A 26,222-nucleotide genomic window follows, 5' to 3' on the forward strand; every position below is an offset into this window, starting at 1 on the left:
AAACTTTATTTATACTCGGAATTCCATCAATTACAATTGGTTTTTATGAAAGCCGAGTAAGATTTAAAAATTTAAATAGAGTTTAATAACACATAAATATTAAAGTGGGACAAACAACATGTGTTGGGCGGCCTTAAGGGACGGACCGGGGTTGGGCAATTTCTTCTGAGCAAGATTTTTTTTCTGCAAGGATATTTGCAAAAATTATTTTTCCAACATAATCCTCCGAAAGATACGTTTTTGCGCAATCCCCGTTTACCTGGCGAGGCTTGCTTGATTTTTTATCTCCTTCTTTTCGTGTGCAAGATTTTTTTCGCAATTACCAACCCCCACCCCTCCCTCCTCAACAATTAAACGGTCTGTCCCTAATTAGCGTCTCAGACTGCAGCTTGAGAACCCAGGGTGTCCAATTTCGTGACGTCATTATTTTTGATACCACTTAGCTGAGGTTGTGTCACAGGTCATTTTATCTCGAGTGAGCCTTGGATTGCGTATCTCTCAGCTTCGCACGCAACAGACAGTATACAGCGTTCTGGAAGTTTGGGAAAGCGATTTTTAAACATGACTCGTTCGGCGAAGATCTTGCTGCTTCTGGTCATTTCTATGGTGTACATTTCCACTGTCCGAGGTGAGTTACAAAACATTTTATTCAGTCACAGGATGCGAGATTTCGAACGTGATCGGAGATAGCTGATTATGCTCTCTTTGTTATTTACATCATTGTAAGAAACAATCACACTGTAGTTGTATTTACGGGTCACGAATTCCAGCGGCAAGTACTTAATAAAAGCTGTGAGGAGTTTCTGAAGTGAAAAAGGGAGGTTTAAATACCGTGTTTGTTGAAATACGCGCGCACATGTACACATGCCAATTTCATTTGCTTTACAAATTAATTGCAAATAGTGCAGTGGAAAAATTTTGGCAGCCGTCATCTTTTGACCTTATCTAAACAATAAAGTGTTTGTTGATAAGCATAAGCTTCTTTCGACCAAAATAGCTTATACTTTTCTTCAAACCTACACATGTAATATCCTAGATGCGCTCCAATGCTGCGGGTATTTCACGGTCTTCGACGTTTCATGGCAGACGTGGGGTGTGATTACCCAGGGTGATAAATACTCATATTTCCTGTGTAACTGACAGACGGCCATTTAATATATTTTCAGTCCTCACGATTCCTCAGCTAGGTAACAGTGCTCTTTCTTATCGCTTTATAATGACAGCCACTACCTATCATCGAATGTTCTCTGAATGGCGTTTCAGGGCGGCCACTCTCGCGGATGTGATTTATCTTTCTTGAGATCAATTCCTCATTTAGGAGTTCCTTTTTGCAATGAAGAGAATTTTTTTCAGCCAGTATGAAGTATTTGAAATTCTCATCTGCGTGATTAGGATTATTCAGTGTGAAGGGGCACCATGTGTTTCAAAAGGGTTAAGTACTTTAATTCCAAATCCAACGACACACCTAAGGGAAAGGTAGAACACCCAGTTATCTACATCAATAACCAAAAATACAAGAGAAAAAAACAACTAGTCGAGAGGGTCATTGGATTCAATGAAACACAATCTCATCAAACAACCTGTGACCAGTTTGAAACAAAAATTTCAGCTCTGAAAAAGGTTACAAATTTTTAAAGTGTCATATTTTGTGTAGACCCACCAAAAATTCAAAGAATCGGGTATCACTGAAGAACAGTGGGGACGAGACCAACACCAGGTGTCCGTCTTAATAAAAGATCATCTTAAAGATTATTAAAGTGATCTCAAATCCAAGAGGATTTTGTCATCAGACATATTGATTTCCTCTCGTATTTCCTCCCTTCCTCCCCACCTCTGTATCAGTTGTCTCAGCAATACTATGCATTGTGGGAAATACCCTTGGCGGGATGGATGAAGTAAATCGTCCTCGCGCGGGGTACATTGCCGCTTAGTTAGATCAAGTGTTCGCTAAGGCTTTACTTGCATTTTTGTCAATTTTTTCGATCCTTTTTTCTGTTTATTTGTTTTGCTTGTTTGTTTCATTTTGTGGTTGCTATGAACAAAAAGCGTGGTTCCTCGGAATACTTGATTAAAAACAGCTTCGCAGGATTAACAAAGTTATCTTTCCCCTTCAACTTCAACAACTTCAACTTGGGATCACTTATTCAGTGTATACTATAAATAGATAAACATGGACATAATGAAGTTCCTCATTTAAGATCTATTTGGTGCTTGTTTTTCTGGCAGCTTCTTATTTGAGCTGGGTCACTCGATGCTGCTCCAAAGGTCGCCGAAAAGCCCAAGCGACTAATGATCCAACTTCGTGTAATTCCGACGATTTGTCCCGACGACGATTCAGGAACGTCATGGACCGCATCATCTGCCGACATTCTGAGAGAATTTGTTGTGTCAAAGAAATGCAGAAGTTGAGTTGTCAGAGCGGAAAATACGAGGCATCGTAAGTTATGGCAGAATGAGTTGATGTGTGATTAAAAACCACACAAAATAAAGGGTTTGATTGTTTTTAATATATCATTACTAGTTTTCTTATTATTAAGTTTTCGAAGGTCTTCAGTTCATCTGTAAACTATTGGCTTATAGTTGAATTCCAGGTCGAGAGTTCCGAGATCGAGTCCTGTGTGCAGTTCTCTCGCCACGCAAAAAGTATATGAAAAATGTCACTAGAAATCAAGGCTACTAAAGGGACCTCAAACTAGGCTAAGTTGCCTAATTTTATAATGCTATCTTTTTCTCCTCTGGTAATTTTTTAAATAAAAGCCTCTAACGTAAATTTTAATGCAGAAAATTAGAGCACGTGTTTTGTAGGTGCAAAGGGTCTATTGACAACCCAAAAAGCGCGATGACGCTTTTCTTCTCAAATTTACCTCGGAACTATAACTTTCTGTTATTACCATCACAGGTGAATCCTTTTTGAAGATAAGTATTTTTCTGTTCCTTAGCCTGGGCGAGTCGTGCGACACTTTCAGACCATTTGTTGGTGGAGATGATTTTCGAGAGTGCTGCGACTGCTGTTCTCTGGGAATCCGAGCCAGGGCGGACCCGTATGCGAGCTGTTCTACCGACAAGTTTCCAGAGATCATGTCCAAGAACTTTAGCTTTCCCTGCGTCCAGGCCTTTCACGAGTGTTGCCGTGGTAAGAATAACGATCAACGGTCATTTCTTGCTGTTGTTTTGCTTCTGTATTATCGACTTGTTAAGACACCTTGTTTCTGTTATTTAAATCATCTAAAAAGAACAGGTTTACAAGATAGAATAAAAAAAAACTATCTTTTCAAATGGCCTGTACCACAAAGTTTTACTTGAGGAGAGGGGTTGTAGGTGAACTATTCCAATCAATGTACATCTCTTTACAAATAGTCATTTCCACTTTGAAGCGGTTTGTCTGTAACAACGGGTAGAACTGTTTCAGCTTAAGCCTTGGCTTTCAATACTTTATTCTTGAGCAGAGAAGATCAGGAAACGTTGGTTGAGAAAGCTGCAGTGTTGACCACGGCGCCAACAGTTGCCCGTCGTTTTACCAAACAGATACGACAAAATAACTATATTTACTACATTTATAGAGTGGAGGGGGACAGGGGGGCGGGAGCACGTGAGAAAAGGGGCGGGAAGCGGGATTCCTAAAGTGGCGGGAACCGGGAGAAAACGAGTGAAATTTTGTAACATTTCATTATATTTCGCAATAGACATGGAACAAACAGGAGAGAACAGCTACGGAAAGGGATGGGAGGCGGGAGTAAAAGGTACGGGAGGCGGGAGGTTCAGACCCCCCTGTCCCCCCCCCCCTATAGAGGAAGCCACATCAGCTCTTGCTGGTTTTCATCCGGGTCCTATATTCTGGTCGATTTGGATTTTGGAAATATTGGTTTTTCAAGAGGGAGGAAAACTGGAGAACACGGAGAAAAACCCTCTGAGCAAAGATAAAAATCCACAACAAACTCAATCCAGATATGACGCCGGGACCGGGAATCGAACCCGGACCACATTGGTGGGAGGCGAGCGCTCACCACTGCGCCATCCCTGCTCCCTAAATTAATACAAAGGAGTATTGGAATTTGCCTTACTCGGAGTTTTCTACTAAGAAAAAAATAACTTTAGGTGTACTTTAACACGTTCGATTATCAAACAGAAAGCTTCATTTTTTCTTCACAGGTAACATAACGCTGCCTACGGTTATTCCGACGCTTCCGTCTCGGCAACCAAAGTGTTCTGACAATTTCTGTGAGCAGCTGTGTCGAAAATCACCGAGCGGAGCCGCAGAATGTTATTGTCGTAGCGGCTATGCTCTACAGCCTGACAGAGTTTCTTGTAAAGGTAGGGCAACATCACTGCGTTGCTTTGTCTTGACATTGTGACAAAACACAAAAATCATTCAAAAATCATTCACTATTTAAGACGGAACGTGAATGGATAGACTACTTTGTCCTTGTCCTAAACTTCTTGAAAGCAATTTTAAAAATCTCAACTGAAGAATCCAAACGGAAAATGTCCCATTAACAAAACTAATGGGACTAAATGGATGTTGGGCGCACCCCAGCGTGACATGATGAGGGTGGCGGGAATATACCCGGCAAAGTAAAAAAGATACGGGCGGTAGCAACACATCCTATAAAATACTGAATTAGTTAAGTAATGATACACCCTGCGCGGTAAAGGATGAGCCAAATTTGGCGCGTGTCACAATCGGAAATGGGTGAAAGGTTAAATAAGGGAAGGGATCCATGATTAATCAGCCTGCTACATATACGTGCAAAGCAAAATGTAAGGGGTGCTCCCAAGCCAGTAGTCCTGCTTTATTGAATAAGGGTAGGGTGTGATGGGAAGGAATTTACAGAACTATCGCGCAGTGAATTAATTTCGAACACGATGCAATGTGCACAAGAAATCGTAGAACAAAAAACTTCGATCTACCCGATTATGCATAACTTTTTATCAGTCACGGACTACCAACAATGGAGGCCTGGGTACACAGAGGCTCAAGGCACAAGGGTCAGTTAATGTCGTATGCTATAAACAAGGTAGTTGTTGTAATAAAACAGTTTCACGCAAGACCTTTGGTGTATAAGCAGAGTGTGGACAGAAACTACCCTTTTAAAAACACTGTTGACAGTGGCCTACACAAAAGCCGACTAAACGCTCTTAGTAGATGTAGGTAACTATATTTTACAAGTAAAATTACCATTTGAGCGGACAGCTGTACACAGGCTAGACGGATAACCCTTGGTTAATTTGTCAGGCCAGTCGAAAATCTTACCAGTCAGCACCGCGATGACAAAGGCTGCAGCTATATGCAGACAAGGGATCAATCCTGCACCCCTGTATTAAAGGAATGAGGCCGACAGCAATATGCCCTATTTTGTTGCAGATATCGATGAGTGTCAGACAGGCAGTGTTTGTGCTCCTTTAGAACGCTGTGTCAACATTCCTGGTAGGTACCGATGTGAAAATGAAACTGAGGCAGCCTGCAAACTTGGACAAGAAAAACTGGACGGTAGATGTATAGGTAAGTGGCATGTTTTGGAGGCAAGCGTGGCCGAGAGGTTTAGGGCGCTGGTGTTGTAATCTGGAGGTCACCGGTTCGAGGCCTGCCCTTGCCACTAGCTGGATTTGTTTCTCGGTTGTCCCGAGTTCAAATCCTCGGTCACGCTTTGTATATAGCCAACTGGTCTGCCTCCTGCCAGTTGGGATTTTTAACCTTATGTTCATTTATAAATTGTTTGTTTCCTCTGTTTCAGTGGCATGCCTGTAAACTAGCTATCTCGTTGAGATATGAAGCTAAGTGCATGACCGGCACTATAAACACATATTAATTTTTTTAATTATGTTTCAATAACATGTTAATATAACGAAAAGCTCCTTCCCCTGCCGCCAAACCCTTTGAATCTAAACGTAATCAGTTTTCCGGACATTTCCTTTGTTTCACTTATGGTCCCTATGAACGAAGCAGATTATTTTCTTCCATAATGTAGTACATTCCAACATCAAAATGTAAAGTTAGCGTATCACACCAAAACCAACCGCACCATTTTCTTACCGTGTGTTATGCGTTTCACACAAAATCAATCGCCTCGTTCACATCTAAAACGTCTCGTACGTACATGTATAACATCAAAATTAATGACGTCGTTTGCTTTTTAAGTGCGAAGTGTTTCACACAACCAATCAAATTGCTTCCTGCTTAGTTGCTATGCGACTAACACAAAACCTGTCATATCCTTATATTTTAACTTGTAAAGTGTTCACACCATAACCAATATTATTATACATTAGAATTACTTTGAAACATGTGATTGGTCGAGAGCATTCAGTCAATATACAGTAGCATGTGAACTTGATATGATAACCCAATATCTGCAGCAGATATTGGGTTATCATGTCGAGTTCAAAGTCCTCCTAGTTTCCAAGCCCCTCGTCCGCGTAGTGCTGTCAAACTTTTGAAAATATGGCTGAGCGATTCGCCTCCGTTTCCGAAGAGGAATTGAAAGTTTTGATCGAGAACAAAGATTCTAAAAACACCAAGAGAACAACAAAAACAATTGTAAAAATTCTGAATGATTATTTGAGGGAGAAGAACCTGGAGGAACCACAAGATAAAACCGCTTTGGCCAATGTTCTGACGAAGTTTTAAGCCGGCGCTATAGAAAAAGTGATGGCAAATTGTTTGAAAACGTATAATAAAACAATTATTGAATTCGGTTTTCGCATGATATCTTGAATTATCAAAACCTCGTGTCTGTGTATCTGCCTCAGCCTCGGCTTCGGCAGATAACACAGACCTCGGTTTTGATAATTCACGATAACATGCTCAACCTCATCCAATAATTGCTTAATATCACCTAATGTTCAAACGCGACGCGGGTCATGTAAGCGTTCACATGGCACGATACATAAACACCAATTACAACTGCGGGCTTTTTTACATGTGGATCATTTCGTGAAAATCACGCGCCAATCACATCGCTCGTGAAAACACGTGTCAGTCAAAATAAAAGCGAGGCTGTGATTAATCTGTTCTTTGATTGACAGATATCGATGAATGTGTGCGTGGACAGCACCGCTGTAGTAGTCAACAGACATGCGTCAATAATGACGGATCTTACAGCTGTGCCTGCAGTACAGGTTTCGAAGCCTATGGAAGTTCCTGTTTAGGTCAGTATCCACACAAGGCGCTCATTTGAGATTATTCGAAAATCTAAAAATTATGTCGTTCTGTATCTTAAAATTGTGCGTGGTTCAATGTGGGTACTTTCGTTAAAAAGGAATTTTAATTATACTGAAAAACTGTCATCCACGGTTCATACGAACAACAGAAACAATAACGATAGAAAAGGCTTTCCCGAAAATGTTTGTTTATTTGTGTGCTATTTTTGAATATAACTAACTGTTCAGAAGCTATCTGCAGTTTTAGTCGACGATCTGAAAATTACATTTTATTAGCTACAGTGGAACTGAAAGTATTTGCGTGCTGCTGTTCTTGAGGAATACCGTATCAAGAAATAGTCTATTGTTGTGGCTTAACTTTTTCCATTAAGCACTAGACAATAGTCCTTTTGTTTTTGCATAGTTAGTTTTTGGTTACGCTGAGGGACTTTGGCCGAAGCTAACCGGAAAAGCTCGTGACTAATCGGAAAATTGTCGATCGTGGCAATTTAGCTGCACTGGGGAAGTGGGTAGCGTAAATTTGTACTTGTCAAGTCAAGTTCCGCCACTGCACCCCAAGGAAGAATTTGACGGTGTGCGATAAGATAATTAGTGTCTAATTATTCTCTTGAATAAACAGATAAAAACGAATGTGTAACACAGGAAGCCCAATGCCCACAGTACTCCAGCTGTATCAATACTAACGGATCGTATCGCTGTGAATGCGAAAGAGGACGACAACTACAAAATAACAAATGCGAGGGTAAGATTAACTTAACATGCATCGATAAAGACACCACAGAGGATCAACTACAATGACTGCCGAACAGAGCGCTTAAGTGTCAATGCAATATCTTTTAATGTAATGGGTTATTCAACCACAAAGTAATGTAATAATTATCTTTTTTCATCATCATCATTTCATTACTTCTGTCTTCTTTTATGTACAACCTTGTCAAAGCAATTAAATTTTTTTTTAACTACTCAGCTCGTTTAGTTTATTTCTACTCTGAGTAGTTTTTTTGCCTATTTTAGTTAATTTATTTTATGCTGTAATTTATCTTATATTTAATTTGGCAAAATAAAATGGTTGTTGTTATTAGCCACTTTAGAATAAACAATTGCATAGCATCGTATTAACTATGGTTGCTTGATGATGATGACGATGATGATGATGACGATGATGATGATGATGATGATGATGATGATGATTACTAATATTATTATTTCACAATAGCAGAAGCTAAATTCAGTTACTATTGTTTTCGTTGGTCTGCCTCGGGAATGTATCCCAAAGAATTTTTTACGTGCTACTTTATGCACCAGAGTGATTGATTCTTTTAGTCTGTTAGCATGCCAGTGCTTGCTTTCCTAGCACCTTTATTGCCTCTTAACTTTGATTTTAAAACTAGTAAAACAAACTTATAAGAAATGGTAACGCTCTCCTTTTTCTTTCAGAGGAAAAACAATCATCTTATCAGGGCATGGTAATTTCATAATCGAAGCCGAAAGAAATTCTCGATTTTTCAACATGGATGCAGTTACTTCCATTTTTCCCATCCGTGCCCTACTTGACTTTTCTGCTACCCATTGATCGACATCTTTGTTTTTAATAATGTGTAGATATCGATGAATGTTCCACTGGACAACATTCCTGCCCCCAAGGAACACAATGCCAGAACACGGATGGGTCCCACAAGTGTACCAATGTACAATGCCCGCCTGGACAAGAACTGGGTGCTGACGGCAGGTGCAAACGTAAGTGCTGTTACAATGTTAAAAAAAAATAGACAGGAAATTTGGGAGGAAAGTTCTAGATTGATGAGCTTTAAAGAAACCCGAGTTGGCAAAAATTAGACGACATGCCACAAAGTTAAGCGGGACAATTGTTTCATATCCTTGATTTTACATTTCCAGGTAAATCGAGGGAAACCTTACTACTTTCGTAGAAAACTAAATATGTTTATAAACAAATTGATCTAAAATTTGTCGGTGTAGATGTGAATGAAATATTTTACAGTGGCTCGAAAAATGCCTATTTTTCTAATTTTCGAGATGTTGCGGCGGGCCAGAAGGTGGAAAATATTTAATGGCTCTTAACGCGGCCAGAAAATTATTTTGAATCGAACAAAATCTGTTTTAGATTTTGTCTCGGTAAAGGTCTTTTAGTTGCCAGAGTTTCAAGCAAAATTATTTTTTGACGCCAATTTGAGTGGGCGGTTTTCAGAAAGACGGCCTCTTAATGTGTCCGGTGAGGAAGCTAATAGGTACTTTAGATGTAGTTAGAGGGGATTAAAGCTGTCATGATAACGGTGCTTAGATAATTTTTCTTTTAACCCTTTAATCGAAGCCTGTTATGTTCTAAGATAAAAATAAGAATTCTCATTACCGACTGACTTGTGCTTCTTTTATGGCAGTTCTAAGAATTTAGTAAATCATCAAAACATTTAACTTTGAGAGAACGCTTTTCTTTGTTCGCGGCACCTGTTAGGCAGTAAGTTCCGGTTTGGCAATTAAAACACAGGATGAAGTTTGTCAGCTACAGGATAAAAAAAAAAACATCAGTAACCGTAATGAAAACGAAAAACCTCCTTCTCTGTCCCAACACCATAAAAATTTAACCAAAAAGAGAACGAAAAAAAAAAAAACAGATTAAACTGCAAGTAGGGAACGTAATGCACACATCCGCCTCCAAGAATAATAAGTGAAGGTTCCTCAAAGACATTGCTGTCATTAGTTGCCTGTGTATCAGAAAACGTCACCTTTGAAAACAAAAGACAAGGTGTTTTCAAGAAAAATGTTTCCCAAATCATGGAAAAGATACAAAATGATTTAATTTCGTTTATTCACAACATTTCGTCTTTACGTGTAACTAGATAACTACGCTTCTTTTGATGTCGTATTATAAACAATTTTCGACATTATTATTCTATAATATTCAGTGTCTCTTTTATTTTTCTTGTGTATAAAACATAGGTATCGCTACAAATAACATAGTTCAACCATATACAATAATTAGTTCATTTGCAACGTTTTGTTTCCCTGGATTTGTTCCCGCAATCCCGCAATCGCACAACATCCAAAGGGACATTTCTGTCGAAACCTGAAAGCGTTGGCACACATACCACGTTGTGTATTGGGACATCGCTAATGAAAGCATTTAAATGAATTTCTTTCATAATTATTGCTAATTATTTATTAATCTTGCCCGAACAGTGTGCGTGAGCAGAATTCATTTATCCAGTGATTGTTTACTACGTCGAGTTTTCTTTGGTCTTGTCTTCTTCCTTCTCGATTCTGTAATGATCCCAGCAAAGGACTTTATTGTTGTAGAAGTGAAAGTTCTCTCCAACTCTGAACCTCTGTCTGCAGATCTGACACGAGAAACACTCGATATGGTAGGCATTTTTCCCAGCTCTCATTACAAACTCAAACGCGGCTATTGACTTGCTGCATGCGGCGCAAACACCAGGAATCCCAAACAATCTAAAGAAAGGAAAAACAAAGTTGTAAATGCAGAGCGTAAGAGTCCCCACTAGGGAATTTCGTCCGGTTGCCCCAACAGTCCGCCAGTACTCATTTATACACCTGGGTGTTCTCTGTTAGAACACCTTACAACAACCCCGGTCAGGACTCGATCGAACCCGGTGCAGAGGCCAAAACAATAACTATTATGCAGCAGGAGGGCATTTGCGTGCGCATGCGTCGATATGGGGGCGCACGGCGGCCGACAGAGAAGTTCTGCTATCGATTGTTTACATTCACAATATGCCTAATTTAGCTCAATATAAAAGGTGTTAAGTAAGCTGAACGAACTAAGAGTCCCGCACCTGACAACAACAAGATGTGCGCGGCCGACGATCGACTGGTGAACATTGCACGGGAATGGCGACCGAAGTCGAGAACCAAATACCTGCCATGTAGCGGGAGATCAAACGGACAGCGACGGCACAGACTAAAAAACAGTACTATACGATGTCAAGATCCGGGTTGAGCGAGTGTATGATGTCGACACTGCCGCCGAGCGAACCAGCCACTCAGGCACCAGAAATGAGATCGCTTGCTGGAGGAGCGAATGCTATTGTAGCCCTCGCGACACGAGCTTATCGCACGGAGGACTGCGAGGGACCTGCCCCACACGGCGAGCGATGCACTCGGAATAGCGACCGAGGCACCCTGGCCAGTCGAGGGGAGAGATCAGTGAGTGACATGTGAGAACACCCACTGTCTCCCCTCAGGGACCCTTGTGACCGCCGACCCCGACAAGCGCCCACCGCACAGTGAACTTACCATCACACCCAGCACACGAATAATTCCCTTACGGCCTGATGTCGTGAGGCCCACCTGTCCCACATCCCAATGCTAATCTCCACAAGAGCCTGCCACACACAACCCAGCGACCAAGTGACGAAAACAGACAAAAAACAAAGAAATCTCCGCGCCGTTTTATTCCCAAGATCACGCGGTCTGTACAGCGGTGCACGCAGCGCCCGCAAAATGCCCTCCTGCTCTATTATGCCATGCGTCTCGTCAGGTGAAATAATTTCTTTTGTCATAGCATCCTTTCCCAAGTGCAACGATAAATTGTGTCCAGTTCTTTTTTTGTGGTTCTAAATAGTCTAGAATCTCATCATATTTCTGGTCATGTTTTGCTACAAAAACCGGCTTTTAGCGCCAACTCTAATGAGCCCGTCTGCTTTGTGCAGACCGCTGCCATAATTCAATGGTTCGGTGCCCACCGAGAGATTTAGGAGCATACATGAAAGACATATGGCTCATGGTATCACCGCTGACTTGACGAAGCTGACTTGACGCAGGGGAGTCATGTGTTATTCCCTTATCAATAAAACCATAGTACAGCGATAAACGAATAGACTAATTTAAATAAAATGTAGTCATTGCTAAACTCTTTTTTCAAAATCCGCCTATGTTTGGAATGTTTTTTGGGAGCGATCTACATGGGAGCATACAACAGAACGATATTTTCCGCGCTCGCTCGCAATGGAACTCGTCGGGAGTTATCTGATTGTAATATCTATATTTTCGATGTCTTGGAATTCAGTTGAATCGCTTTGAATTTGCATAAGGAATGCAATTTAATCAATCGAAAGGTTGAAACTTTCTTAACAACGCTTTCGGTCCCTACATTTAATGCTCATCTTGCAATCTTGATATTTTTATTCCAAGAAGATGTATTTGAATAAAAGTGTTTTGAATTAGCTTCGTCGGTGGTTGTGCACCAAACAAAAACATTAAGTGGCATTTGAGTAAGAACCACCAAAAACAACCCTTCAGGTACTGCCGGGTAGCAGAATATTCAAACAAGCACTTCTATTTTCACTGACCTTAAATAGTCCCTCTTGCACAAAATGAGGTTTGCCTTGTTGTAGAGTGTGGAGCCGATATCGCCGAGTTTACACTCACAGCAGTTACACTTTAAACAGCCTTCATGCCAATATAGGCCTAAGGCTTCTAGCAAGTAACGATCATTGATCGGCATTTTACATCCACTGCAAAGATGTCTATTCTGCGACTCTTTTACAAGCTCTACGTTTTTCGTGGCTGGAGAAATAAATAAGAATAACCACATAATTAGCGTGGATTAGCGACAACCGGTTTAGAGTTTTATTGTGTTTTTAAAGTAAAAGTGACGGCCGCTGTCTTGCTTTAGGCTGGGTTTAAATTGACATTTAATAAAATAATTTGCGCTGATCTCACACGGACTTTACCACATTATATTACTACGATTGTACCGCTTGATATTATCGAGTTCAGCGCCGCCTCGTGTATTTAAACATTTAATTCCTTGTAACGCAGAATCTTCCGCCATGTGAAACTGCGTACATAGAATGTAAGCCAAATCTGCTATGACATTTCGCGCGTACATACATACCCATATTTGTCAGGTAATCTCAAGGCCCCGTTGAACGTTCCTCTCGGCGAAAGCCTGTGTTGATGTCTCGAGTGAGGGTACAGAAAAAGTACCGACCACTTTCAACCAGCAATGATTTTTAAACTCATTGTCTCCCGGTATTTCATCAGTCGTGTTGAACGCTAATGATTTCTGGCGGCGAAATAACAAAAACACTGATATTTCGCCAAGTAATTAACTCTAATGACGCACCTCTTACTATTGGCTGAAATGGGCCAAATAAAACAGGTATCCATGTGTAGGAAAAGAAATCATCGTAATTATCAAATGCGATAAGCGAGTTGTAAAATGGAAGGGTTGACCAAGCATACATTTCTGTCATTTATATTGTCCCTCCCAGTCAATATCAGCGGTGGATAAAAGTGATAAAGACGGCAAGAATTCAAGATACACACATGGCCGCGCAAGACTTTTAAAAGATGGTTTTTATGCGGTTTTAAAAAACGAGAAAACGGCTGTTTTCAGATTAATCCTACAGTATGAGAGAATAGTCGCTAATTGGCCATCTGCTCGTAGTTTACATGCAAATTCTTTAAGGTAATTACTATCAAGTTTTGTTTTATGCCACTAATGGCTTCCTTTTACATTTCACGGAAAACACTTTCAATAGCAGAAAAAAAAATCGTAATTAGCTTTCGCTAGTTCTACACCCAAAGTTGAATTCCTTCTGTTAATTTCCCGATATTATTGAAGTGCATTTCTGCTCAGGGATTTTTTAACGTTTCTTTGCAAAGCAATTCTCTTTATCTCTACCCGTAAGGTTGAATTAATATTTGAGAGATTAAGGGCGGAGAAGATTTCTAGCCTTTCTGTGTAATTTGGATAGGAGCGACGTATTAATTGTGCGCCATTATGTAGAGAATAAAAAGCTTTTTAACACGACAGTGGGAACTGAAAAATCTTTTTGCCACAAGCAAAGTTACACGGGTACCAAAATTAAAACTATAGCAAAAAACACCATTCATGAAAGCTAACTTTAGTGGCTGCCGTTGTCTGAGCAGATTTTTTTTACGTTGCTGGGGAATTAATCGTCCTCATGTAAAGCTTTTGTAAGTTTTTACTTATAAAAAAATAGTTATTGGCTAAATAAAACAGCCAATCAAAGTTGTATTTCTTATTCAAATAGATTTCTCAGTGATATCCAAGAAGACAAATAAAATCATTTATTCATTTGTAGTCTCAATCCATTTTCCTGGTGCTAGTGAATAACGCTATATACCTTAATATTATTACTTTGGAATTGTTCTCTTTTTAGGTTTGACATTTTATCTCCTTGTGATTAAGATAAATTTAAAGGTCCTTGCTTCCATTAATACACTTTACATCTACTAAACAGCACGAGTTTTGTTCTAAACCGTTCTATGTTCTTGAATTATGTATTGCCGGTACAAGTTTCAGAATTTTCATCGCCACTTTAAGATTCAATGTTCTCTCGAGAATTTCAGTTGTACTTACACTCAATAGTATACCGATAAATCTAAAATATATATTTATAGTAATATAAGCGAAATGACCTTTTAAAGAAAACGAAAGATAAAACAAGTGCATTCCTCTAGCGCTGAAAAGGAATTCATTTAGTACCAGTATCTATACTACAAAAGAGGAAAAAAACACCTCTTTCTACGTCCATTGTGGAAACTCAAGCGTAACAAGTTTAAATTCGAAAGTTTTGTCAAAACGCCCTTAGAAGCCGCCCGCCCCACATCCCGATAACGAAATTGTTTAGAGCGTTGAGAGCGATCTTCAGCATTGCGCGGTGGATTTTCCAGCAAATAGATCAGGAGATAACATAAATGAAACAACATGTTGCGCTGATATAAATTTTGCGAACAAATAAATTGTTGAGAGATGAATTCTGTGTTCCTATATTACTGCCTGCGTCAATGATTTCGTCAGACATCGAATTGAGCTCTAGCTAAAAAAAACTTCAGTGTTACAGTAACTCTAGCCTTGCAGACACCTCGCTATTACGGACACCCCGTTATTGCAGAACCTAAGACCCCGCGAATGAAAATTACTGAAAATAACTCTCGCCACTACGGACTTCCTGTATTACAGACACCAAATGGTGGTCCCGCCCGAAGGTGTCCGTTATAGTGAGAGTTGACTGTTTTTGTTTACAGCTATTTCAATTAACGTTGTCGGGATCAAAGCTAAAGACAAGAGTGAAAGGCAGTATGGGTAGAAGAAGAGGGCAACTGCACGTGCGATACTAAAATATATAATGACATAACAAACGCGAATTTGCACGTTTTCTATTTCTCAGACATGTGAAACAAGGTGGTTTAGCCACACTGAATCTAAGGAGAATTTTCAAAACTCAGAACAAGCGACAGTGAAAGTAAAGCACAGAAAGGCCCCGAGAGGAAAAACAAACTGGTGCATTCTCCACGTGCGATGATGCTAATGAAGCATATGCAAATTGTAGTGAATACCCAGAACGCCATACGGTCTTGCCTTAGTTTTAGCTTTGACCGACAACGTTTATTGAAATAGCTGTATATTCATAGCACCATACATATAAATAATGTCAATCTCCTCTGGGCATCCAAGCTCCTACAGTATACGAAATTAAATCTAGAATAGGCTTGGACCGGAAAGAAGGAACGTGTAGACGTTTCAGCCTTTTATACCATGCCATAGAAAACAGCCAATCAGAATACAGGAAAGCCGTGATATTCGACGGATTCAACCCAACCTTCCCATCGTGCGCTGCGATTGTATTCTCGACGAATTAGAAGGCGTATCATGGATGGTAAAAATAGACACAACACTCTCGTGGAACTATGGAATATCCCACTGTCACTGTATTCTCGGTTACACACGAGCCTTTAGGCGAGTGTGAACCAAGAAAATACAAGTGAAGTGGGAATTCCATAGAACCACTCGAAAGCGTTGCATAACTAGTATGTATTAGGAAATTTTTGACACGTCCATGATAAAACCGCTGTAAAACGTAGGCCAAAATATTCTCTGATAAAATTATAGCAAAAAGTGTTGGTAACTGGTTCCGGCCAATTTCTTTTTCTCCAAATAACATGCACCTCTCTGTTTTTACTTTCAGCCAAGAAAGTGGATATTTGCTCCAGAATTCAATGTGGAGATGGCTTTGTCTGCGATCCTAAGAGCCCAGGACGGCCTTGTCAAGGTAGGGTAACACAAACGATAATGATGTGAGTCATACTATTACCAACAATTCATTTGAGATTGGTGCTTTTTGCTGTATGCTGCACTTGCAATGCTGACTGCTGACGAGGTCGGGAAAAACGTATGAGCTGTTGACCAAAAGAACTGTTCGTAGTAATGAGATGCCTGTATTAAGCGGCTTTGCGTAGAGCTCGTTTGCAATATTAAACTTAAAAAGGTCTGCTGACAGAGTACTGAACAAAAGCCTCTTTCAGCCAATCGTCTTTAAATACTCACCATCGAACACTTGAGAGTTTTCTTGCGAGCTTGTCACACTGTGACGGGCTCTGCAGATTCTGGCCGTCTTTGAATTACTTTTTTTCTTCTGGTGATTTATGAATTCCAGAGCTTAACTATTGGTAGTGACGTGATTTTATAATCGAACAACCTGAATAAGGACTGGTATATGAAAGATACCCAAAGCCATACGAGATAACGTTGATTCGTTAAACTTATTATGCCAAGTAACGTTAATTTATTGTTTTTCATTTCTTTAGATATTGATGAGTGTTCACTGTCGCCTCCCAAGTGCAAAGCAAACGAAGCTTGTTTTAACTATATCGGGACATTTGAATGTCGAGGTACAAATTTGTGATTATAAAAATTGAAATTCTCAGTGGTGGTGATGGTTTCAAAATCTCTCCCTCCCTTTTGCCCCGCCGTTTCGCCAATCTTTTGAGTACATCTGGATTCGTGTCTACTGTTTTGCCTTGAGTATCACAGCTAAACTATACGATACTCCTAATTTCTCGAACCCTCAATTTTTCCTGATAACTCGAACCAAAAGTCGTATCCTTCCCTCAGTCAAACACTGTAGTCCCCTCCCCCCCCCTGATTTCTTGAACTGCCCGATTTTTTTACCAACTTTGGAATTTCGAAAAGTCTGGATTCTACTGTATAAACTCCCCTCTTCACTAGCATACCTAACTGTCCTAACTAAGTTTATTACTATTGTCATTAATTGACCATGCCACGCTCCCAGAATACAGGCTCCATAGCTCAGTTGGTAAAGCATGGCGCTGGTCACGCGCCGTCACACAACGGTCACACGCCGGCCATGGGTTATGTTTTAAGGCTTCTTTACAAAATGCTGAATTACAATTTAGACCGTTTTACACTGGCGTCCAGTTCTCTCGCCGTTCTTTCCCTACGCTCATCGATCCAAAAAAAAATTCGAAAATATAGAGGGCTGTGAACAGTATAAGATGATCATTTCTTTACTTACAATTTTTTTGTTATATTTATATTTTAGATCCTTGTCAAGGTGTGGATTGTGGTTCCGGGCTGAAGTGTGAGCCCGCAGGAAGATCGTACAGTTGTATGGGTAAGGCAGAATTTTCTGTCTTCTAAACAAAGGAAATTTAACTGATCTAGCACCATTTCAGTTTAAATTTCATGACTGGCAATCGAAACGATCTGGGCAAACATATGAGAACCACCCTTAAGGCGAGACAGTACAACTCATGTCATGGGAGGCGCGGTGGCCTAATGGTTAGCGCGCTCGACTCCGAGTCGAACGGCCCGGGTTCGAGCCCTGACCGGGGCGCTGCGTTGTGTTCTTGGGCAAGACACTTTACTCTCACAGTGCCTCTCTCCACCCAGGTTATAAATGGGTACCGGCGATCTCACTGCTGGGGGGTAATCCCTGCAATGGACTGACATCCCATCCAGGGGGGAGGGGGGGCAGTAGCAATACTCTCAGTCGCTTAATGCTACGGAAACCGGGATAAGCTCCGGCTGTTTGGGGGCAAACCCGGCCACTTGGCTCGGACACAGACTTAACCTTTATCTTACAACTCATGTCATTGCTTCCGTGCTTTTAGATATAAACGAGTGTCGAATCACGCCAAGAAAGTGCACAGGAGAACAAGAGATCTGTGTAAACAGTTATGGAAGCTACAGCTGTCGGTGTCGTGATCAGTTCCAGAGAAACAGTCGGACAAGAAAATGCGAACGTAAGTTTGTGACAGAAAATTACCTAAAGGTTATGACGATTGTTTTTTTTTCGTGTTGGCTGTTGTCGATTACAAGTTAAATATTTTTGGCATATAAGGATTGCCAATTAAGTTCTCTGTAAATTTTCAAAAAGTACAAGTAAAAAGATTTGGTTGGGATGCATGAATCTGGGATTTCTCGTTAAATTTCGTATTTCTATTTTGCGTGCTAATGTTATGTGTTTTTTCCTGTTGTAGGCGTTAACCCCTGCACCTATGAACCCTGCCCCCGTGGGTACAAATGTGTCGTTGTTGATCAGACCAATTATAAGTGTAACGGTGAGTATTAGTTATTGTAGAACAAGGTATTTAGGCAGCAAGTCAGTTATTTAGGCAGACAGGCAGGCAGTCAGGCAAGCAGACACTGAGCGGGCCGGCAATCAGGCAGACAGGCGGGCAGGTAGGCAGGAAAACAGTCATGCAAAAAGGCAGGCCGGCAGTCCGACAAGCAAACAGGGAGGCAGGCATGCAAACAGATAGACTGACCGTACAGACAAGCAGGCAGGCAGGCAGGCATGCAAACGGGCAGTCAGGCAGGCATGTAGTTATTCAGGCAGGCAGCCAGATACTCAGACAAGTAAACACGGAGGCACGCAATCGCGACAGACAGACAGATAGACAAGCAGGCAGTCAGGCAGACATGCAAACGGGCAGTCAGGCAGGCATGTAGTTATTCAGGCATGCGCAGGCAGCCAGATACTCAGACAAGTAAACACGGAGGCAGGCAATCGCGACAGACAGACAGACAAGCAGGCAGTCAGGCAGACACGCAAACGGGCAGTCAGGCAGGCATGTAGTTATTCAGGCAGGCAGCCAGATACTCAGACAAGTAAACACGGAGGCCGGCAATCGCGACAGACAGACAGACAGACAAGCAGGCAGTCAGGCAGACATGTAGGCAGTCGACTGGCAGGCAGTTTGTCAGACAAGCAGACAGACAGACAGACAGACAGAAGACAGACAGACGGACAGACAGAAAGGAGGCAGGCAGGCAGGTAGGCAGTCAGTTATTCATTCAGGCGTCAGGCGGCAGGCAGGAAGGCAATCAGTCCGCCACTTTGCGACTTTTGTTACCTTTGACTTATTTGTCGTCTTTTTCCTAACGTTAACAGAGATCAATGAATGTCTGGAGTCGCCGCCCAAGTGTCGGTCAGATCAGAGGTGTGTTAATTACGCTGGTGGTCACTACTGCACATGCCCAGACGGATATCGACTGAATAGTGTCACCAACAAGTGTGAAGGTATGTACACTTATCTGTCTGTGTATTAGAGAGCTCCTTGTAGAATATCTTTGGCAATGTACATTTCTCTCACAGTACCTCCCTTTCTCGAGATTATTTAGTAAATAGACCCCTTTAGACGGCTGGTATATTGGAGGATAATGCCCGAGGCTGAAAGATTGTCGAAAACTGAACAGTTGGCCGAGAAGCGAAGTTTCGAGGGCAACTGTGAAATTTTGAGAACAATCTTTCAGCCAAGGGCATTATCCTCCAATATACCAACAAGCCAGAAAGGGGTTTATTTATTTTATAACCCTCCGATTAATTTCTACAACGCGCTTTATCGCCGGTAAATAGTAAAAAACCTGCAACGATAATCACGGCCTAACTGCGATTGAAATAATCGGCAAGTTGTTTCGTTTACGAATTTTTTTAACACGGCGGATTCGGTTAAAAAGTTAGTCTTGAAAAAGTGACTCTGTTTATTCGTTTTACACTTGTCTATAAAATCAGGCGACGAATATCAAATCGGACGGGGTATATTGTCTGATACCCGTCGTTCGATTTTGTACCACGTGATGCGTTCTGTTCAATGAGCGCGTACAAAAATTAATCGGTGGGTTATAAAAATGGATATCGATGACCTGACGTGATCTTGAAGGGTGTGCGCGTGTTTGGAGGAAAGGGCATCCAGTCAAAGGAACAATCTTATTTTAGTGCCATGCAATGGGAAACAGCCCTACAAACAACAACAACCAATTTATTTTTGCCAAAAAAGATAGAATATTTTGGAGCATAAAAAGGCAAAAAAATTGCTTAGAATAGTAATAAACTAAACAACGACAATTGAAAAAAGAAATCAAACGAATAGCAATAATTGGAGAGTGAGATACTGGAAAAGTTGCGGCAATACACAGAATCATTTTAAATTCATTACGTTTCTCTTCTTTCCTCTAGATATCGATGAATGTAGCGAAAGGAGATCGGGCTGCAGCCAGATTTGCGAAAACACGCCTGGTTCATTCGTCTGCCGTTGTAGGAAAGGTTACGAGATGACGCCCAATGGACGATTTTGTAAAGGTAAGAATGGACACAAAATCTAGTTAGAAATGATGATACACGCGATTATTGGGAACAACGATTTTTTGCAAAAGTCAGAAAAATGTAGCAAATTTATAGTTGAAGAAACTTTGTGCTAGCAAGTCTATCTTTTTGAACTACCTTTAAAATATTACAATATCTCGCCCTGTCTTGCCGTAGTTTGCAGGTAATAATAATAATAATAATAATAATAATAATAATAATAATAATAATAATAATAATAATAATAATACATGAAAGTCATGAAAAACTATTAATTATAGTTTGGAATCGAGGGGGGGAGAGAAGGAAAAATTTGGGATAAAAAAGGGGTAACCCCAAAAAATGGTAAAAAAAATTATTAAAAAAAAAAATTATAAAAAAAAAAAAAAAAAAAAAAAAAAAAAAAAAAAAAAAAAAAAAAAAAAAAAAAATAATAATAATAATAATAATAATAATAATAACTTTATTATCGTGTCAAACTGTAGTAGCTGAGGGGAAAAGTCCCCTCTACTAATTGTGGACACCTAATATGCCTAACTAAAAACATAATTAATATACCGTAGAATTCCGGTTATAAGCCCCCCCCCCCCCGCTTATAAGCCCCCCGGTTATAGGCCCATCATCCTGGAAACAAAAAAATACATCCGATTATAAGCCCCCCCCGGATATAAGCCCCCCTCTAAATGTTGCTTTATTATGCGTTTTTAACTAAAAAACGTATTTCCATAACACTCCTGTGGCTCGTTTCGAAACGTTTTTTTCATTCCGCTTATAAGCCCTCCCGGATATAAGCCCCTTCGCTTATAAGCCCACCCAAAACGCCTTACGAAGTTGTATAAGCCCAGGGCTTATAACCGGAATTCTACGGTATATAAATTGCAAAATATTTATAGACATTTAAAAAAACCTAATTACAACTATTAACTAAGCTAAAAAACTGTACAAATATATTACAATTCTGTTTCTTTAACTATATTAAAATATAAAAATAAAAATTATGTTAAAAATAAAAATTATGTAATGTAATGTTGGCGGCCAGTCATTCTTGGCATAGGTTGCAGCCTCGACAGTCACTGACATTTGCAGCTAGGGCAGCGAGGTCCTGATTACGTATAACGCTTTTAAATTGCTTCAAAGAGGGTAAATTTCTTAGTTTAGGAGTGAGATCATTCCACAGTTTGGGCCCTAGGTAACGGAGCGATTGTTTTCCATATGTTACCGAAGAGAATCGAGGTTGAACAAATTTTTGCAAAAGGCTGTCTCAGACTCGTTTGCTACGTTAATAATAAAGGCCAACGAATCCACATCAACACTGAGCAGATGTGCTACAGCTGCAGACTTGGCTGTTTAGTTTACAGATAACAATTATTGCAAAACTGTTCATCTCAGTGCGACTCGAAATAAAAATAGCTAACAGGAACTGTTTGTCAACCCTGCCGAGATTTATTAAATAAAAAAAAAATCCAGCATAAAAATCTCCTAACAATCAAAATACCGGTACACTGCAGAAAAGGAGGATGCCTGTTTATGTGATAATCTTCTTATTTAATGAACAGATATTGATGAGTGCAGTAAAGGTATTTCTGGATGTTCCCATGTCTGCGAGAATACCCTTGGGTCCTTTGTGTGTCGATGTAGACGGGGATACGAACTAAATCCTGACGGACGAACTTGTAAAGGTATGTGTCTGCAAATGTTTATATCAAATGTTAAATGCGATGCTATGGTACGCCGTGAAATATCTCGTTCGCGAGTGACTTGATGTAACAAAATATGCATACACTACTCAAGTAGTTTGACACAAAAAGGTATTGCATAAGCTTTTGGTTTTTTTCCTGTTTTTGTAATTTTTGAGTTTGTGAGTTTTTGGGCAAGAATCGACTAGAAATTGTGATGGACGCGGCAAATCGTGGCATGAAAACACAAACAAGAACATGAAACTAGTTTCAACATTTTTATTGGCTATTGGAAGAAAAGAAAATACGATTGTGCAAAAACAGTTGTTTAATTCACAACCTATATTATTATATCCCTTACTGACCCATTGTGTGTTGAACCCGGTGATATTTTTTCTATTGTCTCACTGTGTTGTCCTTGTAGATAGGAACGAATGCGAGTCAGTGAGATGTGCTTATCGATGTGTTAACACTGGTGGAAGTTACCGATGCATTTGTCCGCGTGGTTATAACTCTTCCAACTACTACTGCTCAGGTGAGGGCCTGGTGTTGAAATATTGCACTTCCGGTCTAGAATCGTCTTGGAGCAGGGATAGTCTAGTAGGTAGTACTGGGCACCAAATCACGGTTGTCAGGATACAAAAGTTTTAAAAGAACACTTCATGTACAGGCCACCAAATGGTGTCAGCATACAAAAATTTAAAAGAATACTTCTGTACGGCCCCACTTTAAAAGAATACTTCATGTACAGGCCACCATATGGTGTCAGCATACATGTTGCTTAGTAACTCCTATACCGAAAACCGCGGGCTCAGTCATTTCTCAGAGTCAGAGTCGACAAACACAGAGTAACGCAATCGTTTTTTCCTGTCACGCTTCAGATTTTGATGAGTGCGCAGCAGGAGTTGCTCAATGCAAAAACAATGAATTCTGCTTCAACACTTACGGTCATTACAGATGCATTAATAAAATGGAGTGCCCTGCAGACTACGTGCAAGTCTCTGATACGTAAGTATTCAAAAAAACGTCATTACCGTATCACGTTTTTCCCTATTTGTTCCTTGCGAGAGATTGCGTGACGATGCGTGTTTAATTTTTCATCATTTATCAGCAAGGAGGTCCAGGAAAGCTTTTTGTAAAATGTACCACCATTTGTAGATCAACAGGATATGATCTCGCCCTCTTGTGTTAAACTCCTTGGGTGGGTGGTAGTCAGATTACTGATGGCACGAATGCAGCAATAATTGAATACCCAAAAGTAAATCACTGTGACAAGATGGTTATTCCTTTTTGCAAACTCAATAACCAATAACCTGGCAGAATCTCGCAACCCGTAAAGTACTGAATTAGAGCAGACCTTAACTTATCTTGTATTCTTTCTGATTCGTGTCCTATGTTAGGCGTTGTGACCGAAGCTGCAAAGATGGCGACTTGGCCTGCTTTAACAGGAAGGTTCAGAGGTATAGTCAGTGGACTTTCAAGCTACGCAGCAACGATCCCCCCTCAAGAATCTTCAGTTACCGTATTGTGACTTATGGTAAGGACTCGTTGTAAGGGGCTTTGTGTATAATAAAACCACGACTTTTAACGAAGCAAGATCGCTTCTGAGTCATGCAGTGTATCAGATTGTTTTTTTACTCGATTTCGGACCTTTATGGCGCGCAGGTTACGCTCGATCAAAAACACTACAGAGATTTCTGTACAGCCTCTCATTAATATGGAATACAACGCACGAAGATAAAGGTCAGACTTAATTTGAGTATTGTCAACTTGCGTTCAATAAAAAAATGAACAAAACGGGATTCTGTCAGCTGGATCGATAACAGGTAATGTTTTAAAATCCATTTTAATCTCATCCAGCTCGGGCCATATATAGTTCCCTCCAATTTTTTAAAACTTGTAGCCTTTTCAATGATGGGAAAACTTTTTTTGCGCACGGTGCAACATCTGTAGTGGAATTTATATTTTGAATGTCAGGAAATGGCTGAATGCTAGATTTGTTTGTTTGTGTTATGTGCCATCAAGGGTATTTTTAAGTGTTATCAACTTGAGGCATAAAAATTTCATTCTTGTTTTTTTTTTATTGCAGGCTACAGGACACGCCCAAATATCACATTTTACTTTCACCGTGGAAACGAAGAGGATAATTTCGAAATAACAACAAATGATGAGGGTAATGGGGTAATTGCATACATTCGAAACAAGAAAAGAATCACAGGCCCCAAGATTTTCTTCCTGGAATTCCGCGGAGATGTCATTGATTCCGAGACTAAAGATCTGGCGTCACGCTATGTGCATCGTATGTACGTCTTCGTATCGCGTTACAACTTTTAGTCGGCTTTCGTGTGTCACGCACGTTAAGTTTCCTTGTATTGTCAAATTCGTAGTACGCCTTTCTTTAGTTTTAAAAAGGATTGTGTCCGAGGTTATAAATTTACTCACTGATAAGATAAAAAGCGAAATTACAATAATGAACATAATAGAAGGAGTGGGGGACCATACGGTCAGAAATAACTGTCTAGAAAAATGTAAACGTTGCCCACCTTGGTAAACTTGCTATCTTATTGTGATTTGGCTACACTAAATTTACATATCTACTTGGGCCCAGCTCTTTTTTTAACTTGCTAAGGGCTAGTTTTTAGGCAAAATAATGACAAGAATAAGCAGAAGCATTAGAAGAAGGAACACAGTTGTTCTTCGTGTGTTTACACACTAAGAATCAAGGCGGCGTTAAGTAAAAAATCTCTGCTCCCCTTGTACTCATGCTTGACTTCCTAGTCAGGGCAACTTAAATACAAAAATTGTTTTCAGGTTGCGTTTACTTTGTCGGTGTTAGCCAGATTTTGGTAAATATAGCTATTTAGTACTTCTCGAGTTTATTTAGAACAGGACTTTGACTGAGTGAAGTCTAAACATAGAGGCAGAGTTGTTGAGGTACAAACCTGCCTATGAACATGCCAATTGTTTTTGCTGCGGTATTTACATTGCATTTTAGCTGATGCTCTGAAACAATATAGCACTCTGGGAGTGCCATTAATCATTCTTTAAATTTATATGTATACGTTTATCTATTTTTCGTTCTCGGAAATATTAGCTTGTCAAGCTACTCTAAATTCGAGTTTAAATAAAGTTTTATTATTATTATTATTATTATTTGTACCAAGCCTCACTTGGCTACCTTGCAGTTTTGCGTAAAGTTTTATTACAACTATGATTGTATAAAACGAGTTTGGATCCAAACACAGTTGTGACGTCATGCTGTCATTTTTGGCACAAAAATTTGTTTTGTGAGATACAGTATCAAGTAAAATAGTCTTTGTAGTCGGACTTCGTGCGCTTTGCTAGAGGGTCCTCTTGCTGTTTGTTGACTCTCGATAGGAGAAGAGACAGCCGAAAATCGGTTAGAATTTACTTCATGTAGTCTATCACAAGGAGTGACAAAATGGTCACCACGTCATAAACCATGCTTTTTGGTAGAGCAAACTGCATGATGGCTATATTTTCAGAAGCGTTATTTTTTGTTATTTTAGAAGAATGGTTCAGAAGTCTATAGCCATTACGTTCTTTGACTCATGGACTTCTGTTTAGTGATATTAAAGCATATAAAGGTAGTTGTGTTCAAGAGGATCTTTGAAATATGCCAAATGCCGAAATATCTATAAGAAGTCTGCCTAAGCAGTCAAAAAAATAAAACGTTTACGCTAATAAACACTTGTCCTTGCTTTATTTATTTCCCTTTTGTTGATAAAAGGAGTAAATTCGAGGAGGAAATTAAATGGAATTCTTCGTCATACTCGCCCCAGTCTAAGAGAGGACTGGGGAAGAGTCTAAAATGACATACCCCTTTATAGCTTTGATGTATGGTCGGGGCTCCCCAAAAGCCATCATGACATATTCAAACAATTGGTGTATCTCGAATGGTTTATATGTGTGTTTTGTTGATTTATCTTGCTGACTGGCATGCGTTTTGTAGAGTTCGTGTTGTCCCTCATAT

At 40.1% G+C, this 26,222-nt stretch overlaps 2 protein-coding genes across 2 annotated transcripts; one reads left to right on the forward strand and one right to left on the reverse strand.

Annotated features, from left to right (window-relative positions):
• The first annotated feature begins 485 nt into the window (after nt 1–485).
• On the forward strand, nt 486–25,937 carry LOC144653737 (uncharacterized). The gene is made up of 20 exons (XM_078513818.1): nt 486–628; nt 2,227–2,437; nt 2,940–3,133; nt 4,150–4,311; nt 5,363–5,500; nt 7,024–7,146; nt 7,778–7,900; nt 8,761–8,895; nt 16,134–16,217; nt 16,753–16,836; nt 17,508–17,579; nt 18,079–18,210; nt 18,448–18,528; nt 19,362–19,490; nt 20,427–20,549; nt 22,109–22,231; nt 22,653–22,763; nt 23,110–23,236; nt 23,629–23,765; nt 24,318–25,937. Exons 1-20 carry the CDS (start codon nt 562–564, stop codon nt 24,560–24,562), a joined length of 2,601 nt encoding a protein of 866 aa, XP_078369944.1. The 5' UTR covers nt 486–561; the 3' UTR covers nt 24,563–25,937.
• On the reverse strand, nt 9,973–13,311 carry LOC144653797 (LIM domain only protein 3-like). Its single transcript, XM_078513901.1, has 3 exons — nt 13,031–13,311; nt 12,483–12,699; nt 9,973–10,623 (listed from the first exon to the last, which is right to left on the reverse strand). Exons 1-3 carry the CDS (start codon nt 13,032–13,034, stop codon nt 10,392–10,394), a joined length of 453 nt encoding a protein of 150 aa, XP_078370027.1. The 5' UTR covers nt 13,035–13,311; the 3' UTR covers nt 9,973–10,391.
• Nucleotides 25,938–26,222: the final 285 nt, after the last annotated feature.

Source organism: Oculina patagonica, chromosome 5, assembly GCF_052425735.1.
Source record: "Oculina patagonica isolate OP01 chromosome 5, crgOcupat, whole genome shotgun sequence".
Taxonomy (NCBI): domain Eukaryota; kingdom Metazoa; phylum Cnidaria; class Anthozoa; order Scleractinia; family Oculinidae; genus Oculina; species Oculina patagonica.

Excerpts from the sequence above, each read along its gene's own strand:
- LOC144653737 (XM_078513818.1), top strand. The coding sequence starts at position 562 with ATGACTCGTTCGGCGAAGATCTTGCTGCTTCTGGTCATTTCTATGGTG. Across the intron at positions 2,438-2,939 it reads AGCGGAAAATACGAGGCATC|CCTGGGCGAGTCGTGCGACA; the intron begins GTAAGTTATGGC and ends TCTGTTCCTTAG. Across the intron at positions 3,134-4,149 it reads CTTTCACGAGTGTTGCCGTG|GTAACATAACGCTGCCTACG; the intron begins GTAAGAATAACG and ends TTTTCTTCACAG.
- LOC144653797 (XM_078513901.1), bottom strand. Across the intron at positions 10,624-12,482 it reads TGCAAGAGGGACTATTTAAG|ATTGTTTGGGATTCCTGGTG; the intron begins GTCAGTGAAAAT and ends TCCTTTCTTTAG.